Source organism: Phalacrocorax carbo, chromosome 2, assembly GCF_963921805.1.
Source record: "Phalacrocorax carbo chromosome 2, bPhaCar2.1, whole genome shotgun sequence".
Taxonomy (NCBI): domain Eukaryota; kingdom Metazoa; phylum Chordata; class Aves; order Suliformes; family Phalacrocoracidae; genus Phalacrocorax; species Phalacrocorax carbo.
This window is the reverse complement of record NC_087514.1, coordinates 137,453,647-137,471,915: the sequence shown is the minus strand read 5'-3', so window position 1 is coordinate 137,471,915 and position 18,269 is coordinate 137,453,647. Positions and strand designations below refer to the sequence as shown.

Below are 18,269 nucleotides of genomic sequence, written 5' to 3'. Positions count from 1 at the left end.
GTGATGCTTAAGTGTCTTGCAGTCTTGATTTATCTGGACTTTGATCCTTAAGAGTAATTTTTGTATATGAATCACAGATTTGGTTTCTGCTGTTGGGTATCTGCTCAGCATCTTCCAGATGGTGCATCTATAGAATGGAGCTGATCTTAAGACATATAACATGAGCAGAGAATTCCTTAGTCATAGTGAGACTGGCCTTATCTTTCAAAATTAAATCGGCTGATATTTGTGTAAACATTTGCTCCCTCCTCGTTGCTGCCACTAACCAAGGTGATCTGCGAAGATTAGGGCCTTGTTTTATAAAATTTCAACTTTGAAGCAACACTTTGTGAAATCAGATAAAGGGTCACTGGCCTACCCACTTTTTAGAAATTGAAGGTTTCTTTGCTTAGACATCACCAAACGTTCCTGAAAGATAGAATCAGATCCAACAACGGATTAAGGTTACAGCTGAAAGCTGAGCTGTTTGCCAGGGAATAAGACAAGCCTTGATCTTTTTGCTCAGTGCTCTTTTAACGGGCAAAAGAAACATCATTTCTTTTCCTGTCAGGTAATTTACATCCTGGATTCAAAAGAGGGAGTAGCGACTGGGTGACCTTGACTTGCATAAAGCAGAGCTTCAAACAGAGCTAAACTGTTTCTAGTGAGCCAGGCTGGTCTTTTGACAATACTCCTATATTGCCTTGGGAAACCCAAGGTCCCCAGGCACAGATTTATTCTGCACTGTAACTGGAAATGCCTAGGAAAGGTGACAATATGAGAGATATATAACTAATTGCAATGATTAAAGTGTTAATTCTGTAATATCTCACCAGCATGTACCATTTCCCTGTTTCTATCTAGTATGCAAGATAAATCTGTGAACAAGGACTTTGGTGCACATCTGTCTTGTTGACTAAACATTATACGTTGAGAGTTTGCCATTATGTGAAGAAAATTACTTATTAGAATAATAGTTTTGAAAGTTGCATACAGGGCTGGCATCCTTCAGATTAATATATTTGTTTCAGATAAACTAAGATAGGGCTTCATATTATGAAATCAGGGTTGGGGCACTAATGGTGACAGTCTGTATGTGCAATCCATAGAGGATCTTAGTTTTGGACACCAACGATGTGCATGGCAGTTGTGGACGAATATCTGTACACAGCCTATACATATATCATATTTCTGCTCACCTAATTCACACATGGGTGTGTTTGAAAATAAACCCATATATCATTTTCCTTCTTTTAGCAGAATTATAGTGACTTTCATACATATTTTTCAAATGCCACCATAGCCCAATTGCACTGGAAGACAGATCAGCATTCAAACTGTCACCAAAGAAGACTGATGTTGGTCATAAGTCTCTATTATCTAAGAGATTTGATGTGGACTTGAGCTGGGATACAGCTTTGATCAATGCTACTTAGCTGTATCATTACCCAATGGCTCATCTATACATGATAGAATGGAGATCAAATTATGCTGAAAGTACTTATAAATGGGGGTGCTGGTTGTGATGCTACAGTGATAAACAAAGCGTCAGCTCTGGAGGACTCGTTATTAGATGTAATTAAGTACAGCAGTGAGTCCACCTGTAACAGTCCATCTATGACTGTCAGAGCTTTTAACTGCACATACTGCACAGTGCTAGGAAAGAGGTTAGCTGTGTAACACACCTCCTAACATTACCTCCCACCCCAGCAAATCTACTTGATTAATGAGCTACTGACATTTTATTACATTGGTGCGCATCACCATTGTGCAAGCACCTTCTAAAATTCCATATCCTGACTTTTAGGCTTATAATTTTCTTACAAGTCTACTTTTGAAAGTAGGTTGTGCTGTATTACGGCTGGCTGACTCATAGAAGTCCCATGGCGCACGAAGATCTGAGCTTACAGTTCTTGAATATTTTTCACACCATAATGAAATAAAAGTCTTTGAAATAAGCAAGAGACACATGCGCATGCTCTAGGATGGCCAGAAGTGGGGTATGGAATCACCATGGAGTTGTGGGGGAGCCCAGTCCTTGTACCTGCTCTGCCTTACAGGGAGCAGAATCCCAAACTCCAGATGAGCATCCTTATTCCCAAAATATATTGCCAAGTACCTCAGCTCAGATCATAATGCAGGTTTCATTTCTTCCCTGTCTTCTCTGGACTGGACAGCAGTGCCCCTCAAGGCTGTTACATATTGCTGTCTATGATACAGGTAGCCAGTATAGCAGAAGGATGTTGACACTCCTTCCTGTACTGTTTAAATAAGCAAAAAAATGAACCTGTGAATATCCTTGTCCTAAAACTGCTTTATTTTGTTTTCAGCTTGAAACTAAGTATCAAATATAACCATTACATGAATGAATGAACATGAATTCTCTTTGTCTATCTCTACTTAGCAACTCCATTAACAGCTGTGTTTTTTACTTTTTTTTTTTTTTTAATCAGATTGTGCTGCTAAGGCTAAAGCATGTTGGATGCCTGGGAGCATTTCTGTTTTCAGTGAGAACCTCTGTTAACATGACACAATCCCTTTAAAATGCAGACATGCACTCAGCAAATTTGATAAGCCCTGAGATGAATTTAGATGCACAAAGATGGTGCAGCAGCCTAATCCTTCCTACAGAAGATAATGTTTAAATAAATTTGTTTCATTCAATGAAACACCTGGGCAAGCTTATTTAATATAGTCTTTGCATTTAATTATCTCCACTGAAGGGGCACTTGCCATATTTCTAAATATGATTCTTTTCTTTCATATTAATTATTTTAAGATCCTCAGAGGAAACCTGGAGAGAAATAATAAAAAAATAAAAAGACTCTTAATTAACCTGAGTCACCAGAAGTCATCTTTTTGGAATAGGGAAGCTGGGATATGGGACTGAAAGTAAATAGTACTTTAAAAATCAGACTCTCTACATGAATAATGACAAATAGCTGTGAAAAGAATTCTGTATGAATGAATTGTTGCTAGGCATTAATAGCAGAAAGGCACACTTACACATCAAACTGTCTTTTGGAGAAAAGACAAAAATAGCAAAAATAATTCTGTGAAGAACTCAGTATGGTCAAAAATTACTGGCAGAAGTCAAGGAAGCGTAAAATTATGATACACCCAGAGAAAAATACAGCCCAGAGTCAGCAGCATCTCAGTTCTTGTCTTCTCTCCTTTAGCTTTTTGGCATAAACAAAACTCTTCCTTTTGGGAAGAAATTATTCCCCAATATATTTCTGGCAAACAATTTTACCAAAAGTGCTCTCGGTACACAATGCAGTTACGCTCCTATTTGCAAGAGGGAATATTGTATATAAAAATAGGAGACCCTGTTCTCCCCACCACAACTGGACCTGCAATACAAACAGGGTTTGGACATTTCTATTCTAGATAACAAATCTACAGATTATGGCAACTAATGTGTGAGTAATTAGATCACTGCTTTTTTTGCAGCACCAGTACTACATGAAAGGGTATTTGCAACATAGAGTTGCACAGAATGAATGTAATTGTACATATGTATCATCTAAACATTGCTTTGGTTGCCTAGGCACAAGCAAGAGGGGAATTGCGCCCATTTTAGACAATTATTTAGTATTGCACTTCTAGGCTTCTCTTGTTTAATCATTTGACACGTTACTTTGCTCCTTGAAAGGCTAAATTCAGTCTCGCAAAGCTCACATTACATGTGCCTTAATCTTTGCAAGAAGGCAGGCAGCACCTCGTACTGTCGGTAACAGATTTGCCTTGTATATTACTCCTTCTAGGAACTGCATGCTCCACACTCCATAGGTGTGAAAGAGGATCAAAGCCAGTTTTCCAGCAAAAGTACTTTTGCCTTTATTCTATCAAGCAATTACACAAATTTTAATTTCCAGTCAAAGTTAATTCAGTTACCAGATCATACTACCGCTTCATCTAGACAACGAATCATGCTGTTTTATGCCACTTGCAAAACTAATTCAAAGTCAAATCTCACTGTTTGAAGACAGACTTGTTTTTTTCCTTAGTTTTTCAAAAGGCGTGAGGTTTATTTCACTTTTCTGTAGTTGCTTTGTACAGGTGCTTGTATTATCCTTTTATCACTATTGGTCAATCAAACTCATCTGAAAAAAATTCCCTTGGGCGCAGTCTTGGCATTGAAAGTGTGTGCTTTCTCTGGGAAACATTTAAAATGGTGGGAAATGCTTGTGAACGATGGGAAATAATGAGGGGGGAAATGTTTTCTGATCACCTATGTTTGTGTTCTTGCAACTGAAGGTATTTTCACAATTGAACTGAAATATATTGCTATTTTTTTGTGACAGAATTCTGTTCAAGCCAGAAGTTCCCAGAGACTGCATGCTGGATGAGGCAGCAGCATGAAACTCGTATTCCTCCAGTTTTCCCATCTGCAAAGTCGCAGTGAGTTCAGTATGTCTGTCCTCTCTCTCAAATAACCCTCAAATATTGTGTCACAATCATAGAATCCTTAAGGTTGGAAAAGACCTCTAGGGTCATCAAGTCCAATCGCCAACACAACACCACCGTGCCTCCTAAACCATGCCCTGGAGTGCCACATCTATGCATCTTTTAAATACCTCCAGGGATGGCGACTCTACCACCTCTCTGGGCAGCCTGCTCCAATGTCTGACCACTCTTCCAGTGAAGGCATTTTTCCTAATATCCAACCTAAACCTCTCCTGATGCAGCTTGAAGCCATTTCCTCTCGTTCTGTCGCTAGTGACCTGGGAGAAGAGACCAACACCCACCTCACTACAACCTCCTTTCAGGTAGTTGTAGAGAGCGATAATGTTCACATCGTATCTTGACTTCAAAGGCCAACGTGAATGGACACTAGAGGTTCTGGAAGGTGACGATAGGGAGGGTGGGAGGTCAGTTTCACGGCAAGATCAGTGCCACGCTGGACGCGGGTGGAGGGGCGGACATGCGGCGGGGCCCGCTGCCCGGCTCCGCGCCCAGGCGGGCTGCTTCATCTGCGTACAGTTTCGCCCTGATCCGTGACGACCCGGTGGCCGGTCCTGCGCCTGCGGCGGGCTCCGGGCCGCGGCCTGCAGAGCCCCCGGGACCGGTTTATTTCAGCCCCCATGGCCGCACACGGGTAACCCACCGTCACGGACGCCCGGGTGGGGCTTCCACCCGCCGTGACACGCCGCGGGGGGCGGCCAGGCGAGGCGGGGGGGAGGCGGAGGAGGAGGAGGAGTGGAAAAGAACTGAGAGGGGAAAAGCGAGGGGGGCGTGAAGGAGCGGGGGGTGAAAGGGGAGTGAGCGGAGAGGAGGCGGCCGCGGGGAGCCGAGCGGAGCGGGGACGAGCTGCCCGAGGCGCCCGGGCCATGGCGCGGCGGGACGGCGGCGGGACGGCCTCCCGCCTGCTGCTCTGGCTGGCGCTGTGGGGGCTGCGGGGTGGCGGCCCGCCCGGCGCCCTGCCCGCCCGCGGGGCGGCCCTGCCCTTGGGTGCGGGCCCGCCGGCCGCCTGCAGCCCGCGCTGCCAGCACGGCGGGCTCTGCCTCGGCAACGGCACCTGCCTCTGCTCCAAGGGCTACGAGGGCGAGCTCTGCCAGCACGGTAACGGCGCGGCCTCGCCCCGCCAGAGGGCCGCTTGGGGGGGCCGGGCGCGGAGCCGCCGTGGGGCGGGCGCGGCCGCGGGGCGATGGCGGGCGGGGAGAGGCCGCGCCTCGCCTCGCCGTGAGGTGAGAAGCGCCGCGGTCAGAGCCGGCGCGCCCCGCCGTGCCTCGCCCGGTCCCCGCCGCTGTGGGGACCTCCTGCAGGTGGTGGTGACGGGGGACGCGCCTCGGCCCGAACGGAGCTGGGCACAAGTACCCGCCGTGCGAGCTCTGGGGGCTGTCGGCCTTCCCGCAGGTCATCCCTCCGGGAGGTCTGAGGAGCTCGGGTTCGGGGATGGTGGTGGCTCTGTGCCGGGGAGGGCGCACATAAGGTGGGGTGGAAGAAGATGGGTTGAGACACCGAGTTTCTGGTGAGGCGAGGCAATGACAGCAGAGCGATAGAGCAGAGCCAAGAGCCGGCGCCTCCGTGAAGACTCTCGCCTTAGGTGAGCGGAGCCGGCCGCGCTGTCAGTAGGTAGCGTCTAACTGCTTGAATATTGGGTGAACGTCCACTTACTGGGCAGGCTTTGGCGGCTTCCTTTTCTCATTTTCGCTGTGCATTTTTAAATACTTGCCTAAGTAAGGAATGATGCTTTTAGAGGCTTGACAGCTCTCTGAGCCTGTCCCGCAGAACCATTTGTATGCCCCGTTTCCGTGGTGGGAGGCGTAAAGCTGGGGTGAACTGAAATCTGCTCCTCTTGGTTTCCCAGGGGAGACAAACTGTTTTTGAAAACGTTGCTCAATATGCAAAAGTAAACACTGGCGAGAAGAACCGTTTCATTTAAAATCCTGTTTAATGTAACGTGCCCAATTTCTAATTCTCTTCTGCAAAAGTTTAACTACAGCGTGTCTAGTGATTGCTAAAACACACTACATCAGGAGATGTTCTCTTGCCTTGTATCTTCTCCTGTGTGAAGAGATAATATAATTTGTACAGCATTTGTTTCAGTTCTCAGTGCCCTTCATCTAAAATGTGATTTTATTTTTTTTTAAGCCCTGAAATGGGATGCTGAAAATGTCATTCAGTGCTGTAATCCTTCATGGAGTGTTGTTTTATTTAGAAGCTAAGGCTAGCAGGTGGTGACAAGCGATGTATAGCTAATGTGCTGCGTAGCGGGGGTGAATAGCTATACAGTATGCAGTGTTCCAAACAACTGTTGGATCTTAGACGTTTTGGGGTTTAGAGGAGATGTGAAAGATTGTCAGAGGTGCAGATCTGATTTTGAACTAGAGACGTGAACTGTCTGGTATCGTTAAGGGAACCACTGAATAAATGCTTTTTTAAGGTCATCAATGCAGGAAAAAAAAATGGATAAATGAAACTTCATCCCTTGTTCTGTCATGAAAGCCACTGAGATAAGTTAACTATTTTTCTCCCCCCTCTCACCAAAAACATACAAATGAAAGGTGGGGTATGTCTACCTGACTGGGGGGTGGTTCTTGTTTTGTGCTGTGATTTTCACTGGATTTCTTTAAATAGTGGGGTAAAAAAAAGTGTGATGCCTCCACTCTTTTCGGGCCATTGAGACAATTCAGAGGGGAAAGAGAAAATCTGTTCTGTAATTAAAAAAGGGTAAAGTGAATTTCATTACAGTTAAGGCAGTTTGGGGGAAAAAGATATATTTGCTCTGGCTTAAAGTAGATGATCTCCAAACTTATTTGAATTTGTGGTTAGAAGCTAAATGGATATAATTATATACACAGACGCTATGTTCATTCTAGGTTTTGGAATACCCTAACCTGTGGGATTGTAAAGCATTGATATAATGGAGGGAAGAAGTTGTGCAAGACTTTTTCTAGGACTGGCTCTCTCGAGTTGAGTGGATTGCTTAGAAGAGAGTTTTTCCTGCTCAGTCTTCTTGCTCAAAGTGGGATCACAATGACGTGCAAGCCAAGCATAGAGTAGTTCTGGTGGACTCAACTGTAATACCTGTGGGCAGTCCTAAGGGGTCTCTGAACACAGGTGTATTGCAAAGTATCTCAGCACGCATTCAGCGTAACCTTTATTCTGGTGAAGCCACTGGTAGCATGTTGTGCTCTGAAGCTGCAGGTCAGATCCCTCCCATTCACTGGATACACAGTCTTGCTTATTCTTAAAAGTCTGGGAGATGCTGCGGGTATTTTGGCAAAGGGTAAAACAAGCATAAGGAAAAGAAATGTGTGTTGGAGGCTGTGGATTTCAGGACAATATTTAGTTCTTTCACAAAGGCCCTTTTATTGAATTCCATGCTTTCTAAAAGATGCATGCCCAATGGAGAATCTTTCTTCAGCTTTCTCCTATAAATATATGTTTTGCATGGGAAAGTATCCAGCAGTCCAAATGGTAAAAGTTAGCAGATGAGAACAGTAGAATAGGATTGCAGTACTGCATAGTGCACACAGCTAATCTTTTGGTATCTCATTGCACTTCTCTTTTTTTCTTCCCCTCCTATTTCACGCCAGTGCTTCCCACTTGCTAGGCTTTCTTCGTGCAAGTGGTATCAAATTTACGTATTAGGTCTTCAGGGCAGGGCTGCTCTCTTACTCTTTGTATGTGAATTCACAGTGACATTCAGATACCGCTGCCATATGAGTGTCTTCTAGCATAAATAGGTAAAGTAAACCTTATAAAACTATGTGAAATAACACAGAAATAGATCTTTTTCTTAAACTGAGTGCTCTTGTATGGCATTTCCAATGAACTGAAAGCATCTGGTAAGACAGTTATGCAGAGCTGAGTGCTGAATGGTTCTTTCATACATGCCTGTGGCCTTTATTTGCATGCAAATACTCATTCTGCAGATACTAACATGAAAAATCCTCTATTCTTCAGTTGGATTGCTTGGGAGTACAGTAAGTATATGAGGGCAGAATCAGTGTGGTGTTACTGCTCATCTTCCCTGCCTTTCAGGCTTCTCACCCATCTAGTCAAAGGATAAAGCCATATGATGTAGAGAGCTCATCTCACACCTGCAGTTAATTTGGATGAGACTCTGAAACACATGGGTTTCCAAAATCTGTGTGTGAATAAACAAATATTTTCTCAGACACCAGAGCTGATTCAGGAATGATTTATAAGTAGCAAGGAGGGCTATGTGATAGGTAATTACTTTCAGTCTGACTAGATTTACCCAGAATTTTGCAAAATGAATATTTTTATTTGTGCTTTAGCCAACCTGTCCAAGCTGTCAGCAATGAAAAAATTGCAGAATTTGTGATGATCATAGATGCTTTTCTCCCAACAGATAATTACAGTTGTGACAAAAGATACATTTATCTCAGATGATTTCTAAACAAGCACTGTACATTTCAGAAAGGTCTCTGACAGGCCAACCAAAGCAAAAAAAAATAGAAGGTGAAGGAGAAGGAAGTACTGACTTATTTCTGGAGGTGTTTTAGAGAAGATGTATGAGGAAATGTTATACTTCATAAAACATGTAGTTTTTCTGGAGAGGTATGTAGGAATCCAGTAAAGAGTTAAGTCTGATATTGCATCCCTAGAATCAGAAAGTGCCACTGAAGTTGCAGTACTTCTTGTGAAATAATTTTTTCTCCCTTTTTTTCTCACCTGTCATTTCTTGACTTTATTTATCAAAAGCTTCCTTGGCAGTCCAGCTATGTTCCTTTGTTCCTTTTTAATATGACGCTCTCTTTTGTCTATTCTGTCTTAAGGCCCAAAAGTTGCCTTAGTTTTGAGTGTTTAAAAGGTTAAAAAGGTGGAGTGCTGTCTGTGCAGGGAAACTATCTCACCTGACTGGCAGTGTGGGATGGTAGCGCAAATGTATCTTAGGAAATGTGAAGACAAAATGAGTACACATAGACTAGAATAATGCAAAATTCTTATGTACTTAAGCGGTAATTTTGGTAAGCTCCACCAATATTTATCCAAGCTTTGTTTCTTGTCTGTCTTACAGCAACTTGTTATCCAAAATGCAAAAATGGTGGGGAGTGCCTCAGACCTGGAAAATGCAGGTGTCCACCTGGCTATGGGGGTAGATACTGTCATAAAGGTAAGTAAAACCCAAACAAGTGATAGCTTGGAAAGACAAGAGGTTTGAAAACAGGCAAAATTAATTTAGGGCTCCTCAAGTCCAGGATCTAATGCTCTTTGAAACAATGACCTTAATTCCTTAGACCTCTGACCTTACTGTCAAAAATGTGTGGCTTGGAGGATCTGCATGCTTGCAGGAGAATGAGGTGGAGTATAGGTACTGAAATTTGTTGTGAGAATCTTGAGACAATGTGGTCCTTTGCAAAATACCTTGTTTATATGTTATGTAAATAATCTGTAGTTTAAATGCCATTTAGCTCTATAACAGACTCTTTCTAAATAATTTAGCAAGATCGCTTGTATAGATCCATCTTTCTGTGTTAGGTGGTTGAAACTTTTGAGTAGTATCTGCAAGATGGTGATATTGAGGGCAAGTTGCTAAAGATAAGCGTGGCAATGTATTGTTGGTAGGTAATGGGAGATGACAGACGTGATGAGTAGCAAAGACCAATTTTCATGGTTTTGTGAAGCCTGTTGAATATATGCATGGATTGGAAAAGGCAGCCCAAGAAAACATTATTACATTGTATGAACTGAGTACTGCTGATGGTAACTTGAGTTCTGGGATAAAAGGGGAAGCAAAATTGAAATATTTGAGGGGAAAATGATGTAGTAGGCAAGATATCCCCAGAGAATGAAGGATAAGAAAGCATTGTTTTCTTTTCAGAAAAAAAAGAGCCTCAACAGGGCACTTAAAAATTTTCTAGAAGTTCTTTTTGAACAGGTGCCGGTGAATTAGTTGGGCAGTCATCACTGTGCTGAGTACTTAATAAATATTCTGTGTGACTGTGGTCACAGCAGCTACCAACACCTCACAGGATTCTCTTATTTGTGCTTGACATTTATTCTATGGACATTTTCTTTACTTCCTTCAAAAGTGAATTAGCTACAAGTGTTTACTTGGAATATAACCTAATGGGTGCTTGGGGAAGGAACTCATCTAGCTTCTGCAGATGAGAACTCTCTGGAGTCTTGTTGTTGTTGGGTTGTTTGTGGGCTTTTTTGCTTTGTTTTATTTTTTTAATAAAGCTGTATTTGGTATTTTATGAAGAAAACATGACCTAAGTGTACCTAAAATGGTAACATTAGTCTAAGTCTGCAGAAGCTTAAACTGTAGCTCTGGGATGTTAACTAGACTGAATGGGGATTCAACTGCCAATGACAATAATTTGATATCAAAATTCTTAATGTTATAGAGGAATAAGAAATACGAGGACGTGCCTTCTAATGAAGAACTGATTAACACAGTACTGTTGTGTAATGCATTGGGAAATAACTCTTCATTTTGAGTAGATGTAACATTGTTGGCAGCAGTGAGGTAAATTGGAGCATGGTCAGCTTCATTTTCCAGCAAAAGGATTTTTTTTATTATTATTTCTTAAAAGCCAAATGAAAGTGTAGTTTTGTGGACTCTTGATAGGGACCCCAAAAGAAGGGGAAACCTGACCTTCTCAGAAGAGCCTAAATCAGAAGCAAGGTGAGAAACAGAAAAAGCAGAGTGAGGATTCAGTTTATGCTAACACTACAGTCTAGACTTGGATTTGTATATGAGTAAAGGTCCTATTTATATTTGTTATCATGTTATCCCTGTAAGGCAAAGGATGTACTTGTGCTCACCTTTAAGGTGGAGAACTGTGGTGTATGGAGCCTGGATGTACAAACTTGCAGTGTGGTGCAGTGTGCTGCTACAGAATCACAGAATTGCACAGAATCACAGAATGGTTGAGGTTGGAAGGGACCTCCCGAAGTCATCTTGTCCAGCCCTCCTACTCAGGCAGGGCCACCTAGAGCCAGTTGCACAGGACCATGTCCAGCTTTTTAATATCTCCAAGGATGGAGACTCCACAACCTCACTGGGCAACCTGTGCCAGTGCTCGGTCACCCTCACAATATCCATTGCTCTCCCATTATCTACGAGGCCAGTCATTTCATCATAGGAATGTATCAAGTTGGTCAAGCATGACTTCCCTTTGGTGAAGCCATGCTGATCATTCTTGATGGTTTTCTTGTCCTTAATGTTTCTAGGATCAGCTGTTCCATTACTTCCCAGGGACTGAGGTGAGGCTGACCGGCCTATAGTTCCTCGAGTCCTCCTTGCCCTTCTTGAAAATTGGAGTGACATTTGCTTTCCTTAAGTCTTCAGGCACTTCTCCCAGTCACCACAATCGATCAAATGCAATCAATATTAAATACATTAACTTGTACCGTGTGACAAGGAAATATGCAAACAAGCTTTGAGGAGCTTTTCTAGCTGTGCTGGAGTTGACTTGCGTGTCCTTGTGTGTTCAGCATTTGTGCCAAAAATCTATTAGCTGAAATCATGCTCAAAACTTGTGGTAGAACAGAGATTTGGACTTTCGTCTGCCAAGTATCAAGCAGACATCCCAGCTGTTCATCATGATAATCAAGGACAGTTTTTTCTCTTCGGTCCATTAAAGGTGGTGTATACATTTACATTCATGCTTGTGAGAGGATGCATTTGATTGTACAGAACAGCAATTATGCCATATTTCAAAGATGGTGCACACACAGCTGATACCAATCATATGTCTGGCATATATAATGCCTCGTTAATGAGGCCTTCAGGACTTTGACGTGTAGAACGATTCTGGAATGAAGAGGCTGACTAAAACAGTTGGCCTTTGGGAAGGCACCACTCAAATTGACTATAGTCATAGGTTCATTTCTCAAAGTAATGTCCCTTTCTCTTATGCGTAGGTCCTGTCAGGTAAGGAAATACGTGAATCCTTGACCATGTTACTGGCTTACCAGCTGTGATTTGGCAAGATCAATGAGAATATGCATGTTAGTAGCTACTGAGGCATAGCTGATGAATAGTTGGTTCACAGTTTGGGTGGGGGAGAGCCGTGCCATAGTGATAATCGTGTTTGTTTGTTGGTACTCTCAGGCTAAATATGCAACAAGCTTTTAAGCACATGTTTAATTTTAATGGCATTTTGGATTAGCACTTGCAGACATGGTTCTGTCAACCTCGCTCCCTCCTTACAGAACTGAATAGTTGAAATTTTAGTCTTTGCAGATGTGATAAAACAAGCATTTGATGGTAGACCAGCTGGTTAGAGATAATTATCTGAAGTCCTATGCTGCTTCTGAAATGCACTGCATATGCTGTTCTTCTGCAGTGAGCTGTGAAGGAGGCTGTCAAAATGGTGGGGAATGCATATCTGTCAATGGAGTTGTGAAGTGCCTTTGTGCTTCTGGCTGGACAGGATCAAGATGCCAAGAAGGTGGGTATCTATATTCATGAAAATATATTGTTTCAAAATATAGCTGCAGTAACAAGAACATTTTGAAAGTATTAAGAGGCTAATAACTGTGGAAATGTCATTGCATTACTCCAGAAATGAAGGACCTGCATTATTGGTACATACTCAGATAAAATAGTGTCAATTTTGCATTAAAGTGTACATCTGTTAACATTTAAACCAAAATTCTTAACACAGTACAGAAGTATTTTTATCCATTCCCATGGTCCTAGAAATACCTTTAGAGTTATACCAGTTGAGTATCTGGCCTGGAAGGAAAGGCGTTTTGCAATTTTGTTTTATGTCATCCTGAATCTTTCATTCTGTCAGGATTCTTTTATACCTGTTTTATAAATCCTGCTCACTTACCCATTCTTTTTTTCTAGCAATCTGTCCCCAAGGTTGTCGGAATAATGGAGCTTGTGTGGCTCCTGGGATTTGTAGCTGTCCAGCTGGATGGGTCGGTGGAGCATGTCACTTAGGTAAATGACTTCTGACATTTTTCGTTTATCCTTTTCTCTACTTGTTTGATTTACCAGTGTAGTGTTCAAATCTCCAGTGCCTAACAAAGCTGCTAGGGAAGTATCTTAGAATAGTAAATGAGAGCTGCTTCTGCTTACTGAGGATCTTACAAGTATGCATAAGGAATAGATGGCTTTTCAATTTGGTCAGAAAGACAGAACTTCTCCACTTTAAGTAAACTCATACTCAGATTTTGGTTGTCACCAAATTCATTACTTGGTATGTCTTGTCAGTATTTCTGAAATACTTTCTATAATCTGAGACCCCAGTATAAATAACTGAAAATGGCCATTACAGAAACACTATCACTACTGATGTGGGTTGGAAGCTTCACTAAATTTTATGGACATGGAAAATTGAAACTTGCTTCTTTGAGGAAAAGTCAGCAGAATCAACTCCAGGTGCTGTTAAAAGAGTAAAAGGAAGCTGGCTGTAATCAGGATTAGTACTGACTGACATTGTTGCTGAACAATCCCTTGCATTTTTCCCAAATTTTGATTCACAAAAACAGATGATGATTATAAAAACTTTAATCTACCCTTCTCTGGCAGGGCCTTGTATGCTCGTAACAACACTGCCTTCATGCTAAAGGCAATAATCCTGAGACTGTAAAAAGGAGGGTTTTTTGTTTGCTCTCTGGGAGACTGAGAGAAAGCTCATTTAAACATTGGGTTTGAACTGGATAGCGTGGGTGCAAGGTCTCCAGATCAAGTCCTTGGCATTTGAAATTTTTGTGTGGCTGTGGGAATCCGCATCAGCTAGTGTTAGTTCATCTGCAATATACGTAGTCAAGTAAACATTAACCAATAATACTTTAACATTCCCATTTGACCAGCAGAACACTTATCCTTTGTAGTCATCAGTGTATTGAGTTAGACGGTGATACTGCAAGTATGGGAGATGCAGAGAACTTACAAAATGCTCAGCTTCGTTCCCTGTGCCAGCAATAATGATATTCTTAATGTCAAAATAATCACTGTTCCTGAACTAACTAGATCTGCATCCAGTTTGACTTCTGTTGGTACAGATGCTCATAAGCAAATTGCCCCAGGCTTGTTACCTGTGCCTGCTCAGCCCCCCTCTGCTCTCCTTTTGGGAGAGTGGGGGAACAGAAGGGCAGCATGTGAGCAACAGCCAGTATGTGGCAAGTGTTTCCTCATGGGTGTGGATCCAAGAACTGGCTTGAATAAGTTTCAGCAGGAATTTTTATTGTTCTGTCACTTTCCTGGAGGCATCCATCTCAAAAATAGCCAGTGGCTTAAAGAACAACAGAAATGATAGTATTTTAAAAGGGGAATGGAGCATGAATAAGACTAGACGTACTGTGGCTGTACTCTGGTGGAGTCCATGATGCCATAAATTGAGAGGCACAGCTTTTCCATTCTTCCATTATGCTTTTATTTATACTGTCCCAGTGTGGTCACCAGGGAACAATTCCGCTAGCACAGTGAGACAAAGAAGAAAAATGATGCTGTGTTGTGCGGAAAACGTACTATGTATCTGGTGTCTCATTTCAGCGGTATGTAAACTGCCTTGTCAACATGGAGGAAAATGCATAGCTCCAAATGTGTGCAGATGTCGACTGCCGTACTCTGGTCTACAGTGTACAAAGAAAAGGAAGGAATGAAGCAACTTCAGCAAAGATAAGCTGCATTTTCTCCATGTAACCCTTCATACAGAGCTGAAGTGCAGCAGTGGGGGACCTTAAAACAAACATCGTAACTAACTGATTTCAGATAGCTTTTTGTCTTCAGTATATTAAGAAAATGCTTTTCTGTATGAAAGAAAAGTATTGCTGATTGTAACGAAGCCTTTGTAAGTGTCCAAGTGCGTGTAGTGTATGGCACGTGTTTTCTTCTGTTCTCATTTTTTCTTTGTAAGCAGAAGTATCGTGTCTTGGTTGATACAGCTGACCTTGAAATAAATTTACTCTTCAAATAAAGTACTTCAGAATAGATCCGTGCTTTTCTTTTTGTCTTTTTTCCCCTTTGACTGGAATTATTGCATTATATTAATGATGTGTTTTTAAAAGGCACATGAAACAAAATGTCCTTCATTCAGATCATCAGAAGTGGATGTTAGTTCAAGAGTAATTTACCTTCAGTAAGATTACATAGTTTCAAGAGGAAACTTGCACAGTTTGCATCTTTCTGGACCATCAGCAAACTGCAAAGTGTCTTATTAAAATCCTGGTAATCTCTTTATGTATGCTTCCTGCCCGCCCCCCCCCCCCCCCCATTTGAATCTTGATCAGTGAAGCCATTTTGAAAAAAAAAAACAAACCCAAAACACTGTACTTGTTCAGTTTCACTGTTACTTTCTAAAAGCTTAATCTGTACTGATGATCTGAAAGAGTCCTTATGTTGTCTACTACGATCATATTATCTGATCATCTCTCAACTTCCAATTATTTCTCTTCTTTATCTTAGTAAGATAGGGAAATGTGTTTATCTGCCTTCTGGAGATGTAGACATTGACGGTTCATTCCTGTTCAAGATTGTGTTCTTGCAGGAGCAATATAATGGGAGGCTACAGACTGGTGGTGAGGAAAAGCCGTGTCTGTCACAAATCACCTGTGTGGAGGGTGCTGAGGCTTGTCTTCTGGCTGTTCCAGTTTGGCCTCATTTAGGTTTTGCAGCCTTTTGGATGGGCTGCAGGTTGGACTGAGACTCCGATATTTGTTGTTCCTTGTCTCATCTGTGCTGTTTCTTGAATGATACAGTTGAGGAAGGTTTTGCCAAAACACGGAAGTTGAATCAGTGACCTTTCTCAATGATGCCCAAATCAATTTTTTTTGAGAGACAGATCGATTTTCATTGTCTTCTAGGTGAAACTGGAATTTTTGGTGGGAGAATTTTAACTATGCGTAACTGCCGGCCATTTGCATTATTTTAGTCCATTTGATGGAATAATGTATCTGTGTACAAGCTCCCTTACCAGAACATGTAGCATTCACAGGCAGAGTGACTTACATGGACATGTTTCCCCGGGGATTACAAGCCACTTAGCATTGACAAAGCAGCCAAGGAAATGGGGTCTTCTCGGTTACCAACCTTCTCGAAAAGCGAGAACCCAAGTTTACGGAGGGCAAATGAAAGACAATGGTACAGGTCATCAGACCTCTTTTCTGTTACGAGCAATTGCTGTGTCACGTAGCTGAGAAGCCTTCCTCTGCCCCTGCTTTGGAGGCTGTTGCATTTGGTTCAGATGAAACCTGCAATGGACGTGTGTTGTGCAGGTTTTATTGCCAGGGCAGGGCACAGAATAAGAAGAGTGTATGTATGTTTTTTGTGCTGCTTTTGCTGTGATACACTGGATATTTCAGACATGCTGGTGAAAAATGTGATTTTCATACATGGAACAAGATGATTTCATCATTGGTTCCGGAGTAGGCTTTATGGTGATGAAATTCTATGTTTGTGTCACAGTTCACTACAATAATCACGCTATAATTTAGAAATTCAGGAGTTAAGCTGAATATCTTACATGACATACTGTTTGCAGGGAATTGAATGGAAAAAAATTGCCTCAGACCCAATATTTCAGAGTAAATGAGCAAAAGAATGTAAATGCAAAGAGGCATAATATCTTAGTATTGTTCCCGAAAAGACTGACTTCTATAATAAAGCCAAAAGTGACAATAATGGCGATTAGCAGCCAAAAGAGATATTAGCATCGTTAGGAGCGTGAGACCAGGAGCAGTCAGCGCGAGAGACCTGTAATTGCTGTTTCAGAGCAGGCCAGAACAAATGCTAATTTAAATAGTTCCCTGTTTAGAAATTATTGAAGTCAGCAAGCAGTAATTTGATGGCACACAGAGTGTGATGGCATATTTCAGAAATCCGGCTTGAATGTAGCACCATCTACTGGCTACAGGGGTTTTCGTTAGGGTTTTTTGTTTTGTTTTTAAGAAACAATATTTAAATCTCTGCAACATTTTAAGCGAGTTTATAAGTGAGTTTTCAAGTAGTTATTTTAAAGTAGAACAGTCTCAGAATGTATTATTAATGCAGTCAAGGTCCCCAAATTATTAATTCCACAGTTCCACATATACTTACTAAAAGAGCTGTCAGTATTCCTTTTTTCGTTTGTCTCCCACTCACTGGAAGACTGAACATACTAGTTACAGCATGTAATCTGGGGAGCTAGATGTATCTTCCTGTGCAAAGCTAATCATGCATGCAGCTCAAAGGTCAAGAAAAGTGATACTGAACAGGATGCTTCCTGTATTTATTAGAGCTAACTCTTAACGCCTTATACAGATGCTCTGATTTTCACTAAAAACAAGTGGGAAAAATGTAGGGAGAGTGCATTGGTTGCGTTTTTGATATTCTGCCTTTTTAGAGCGTGCCTGCAAAGGTGAGAAGTGTTTCTTCTTTTTAATTCTCATGCACATTTTACCACTTATATTTTCTCTTCTACTGTAAGTGGTTGTAGCAAGAATGGCGTTAACGTGGTTTATCTGTAAAATATCCTTTATTGGCTAAACTGAGCTGTGGGTAAAAGTTGAGTAAAACGGCCCGATGTTGCCACGCGATACCTTACACAAGCAAAGCATAAACATCTTCAGTCATTTGTAACGCTTTCTAACATCTGTGTTTGGTTTTGTGTATGTACCCAGGTCTTTTGTTTTATTGAGAATTTAAACTTTGGATTTTCCCATTTGGGCAAGTAATGGAGCGGATATAGCCAATCTGGCAGGTAGCTTATGCCTTTTTACTGATTTGCGTGAGGGTTTGCGCTGATTCTTCTTCACGGCTTTGCTTTTGGTAGGTGGAAATGTTAACTCACATTCTATTCTCAGCTATGAGAATACATAATTACCTTTTGTAAAAAGAAAGACCCTTTCTTTTTACAGAGTGGGCCCCA

The 18,269-nt window shown here is 41.9% G+C and overlaps 1 protein-coding gene across 1 annotated transcript; it reads left to right on the top strand.

The window, feature by feature from the left end:
- Positions 1–5,230: 5,230 nt before the first annotated feature.
- Positions 5,231–15,357, top strand: LOC104043437 (von Willebrand factor D and EGF domain-containing protein). Its single transcript, XM_064444526.1, has 5 exons — positions 5,231–5,544; positions 9,476–9,571; positions 12,756–12,860; positions 13,265–13,360; positions 14,918–15,357. The coding sequence occupies exons 1-5, from the start codon at positions 5,313–5,315 to the stop codon at positions 15,025–15,027; spliced, it is 639 nt and encodes a 212-aa protein (XP_064300596.1). The 5' UTR covers positions 5,231–5,312; the 3' UTR covers positions 15,028–15,357.
- Positions 15,358–18,269: the final 2,912 nt, after the last annotated feature.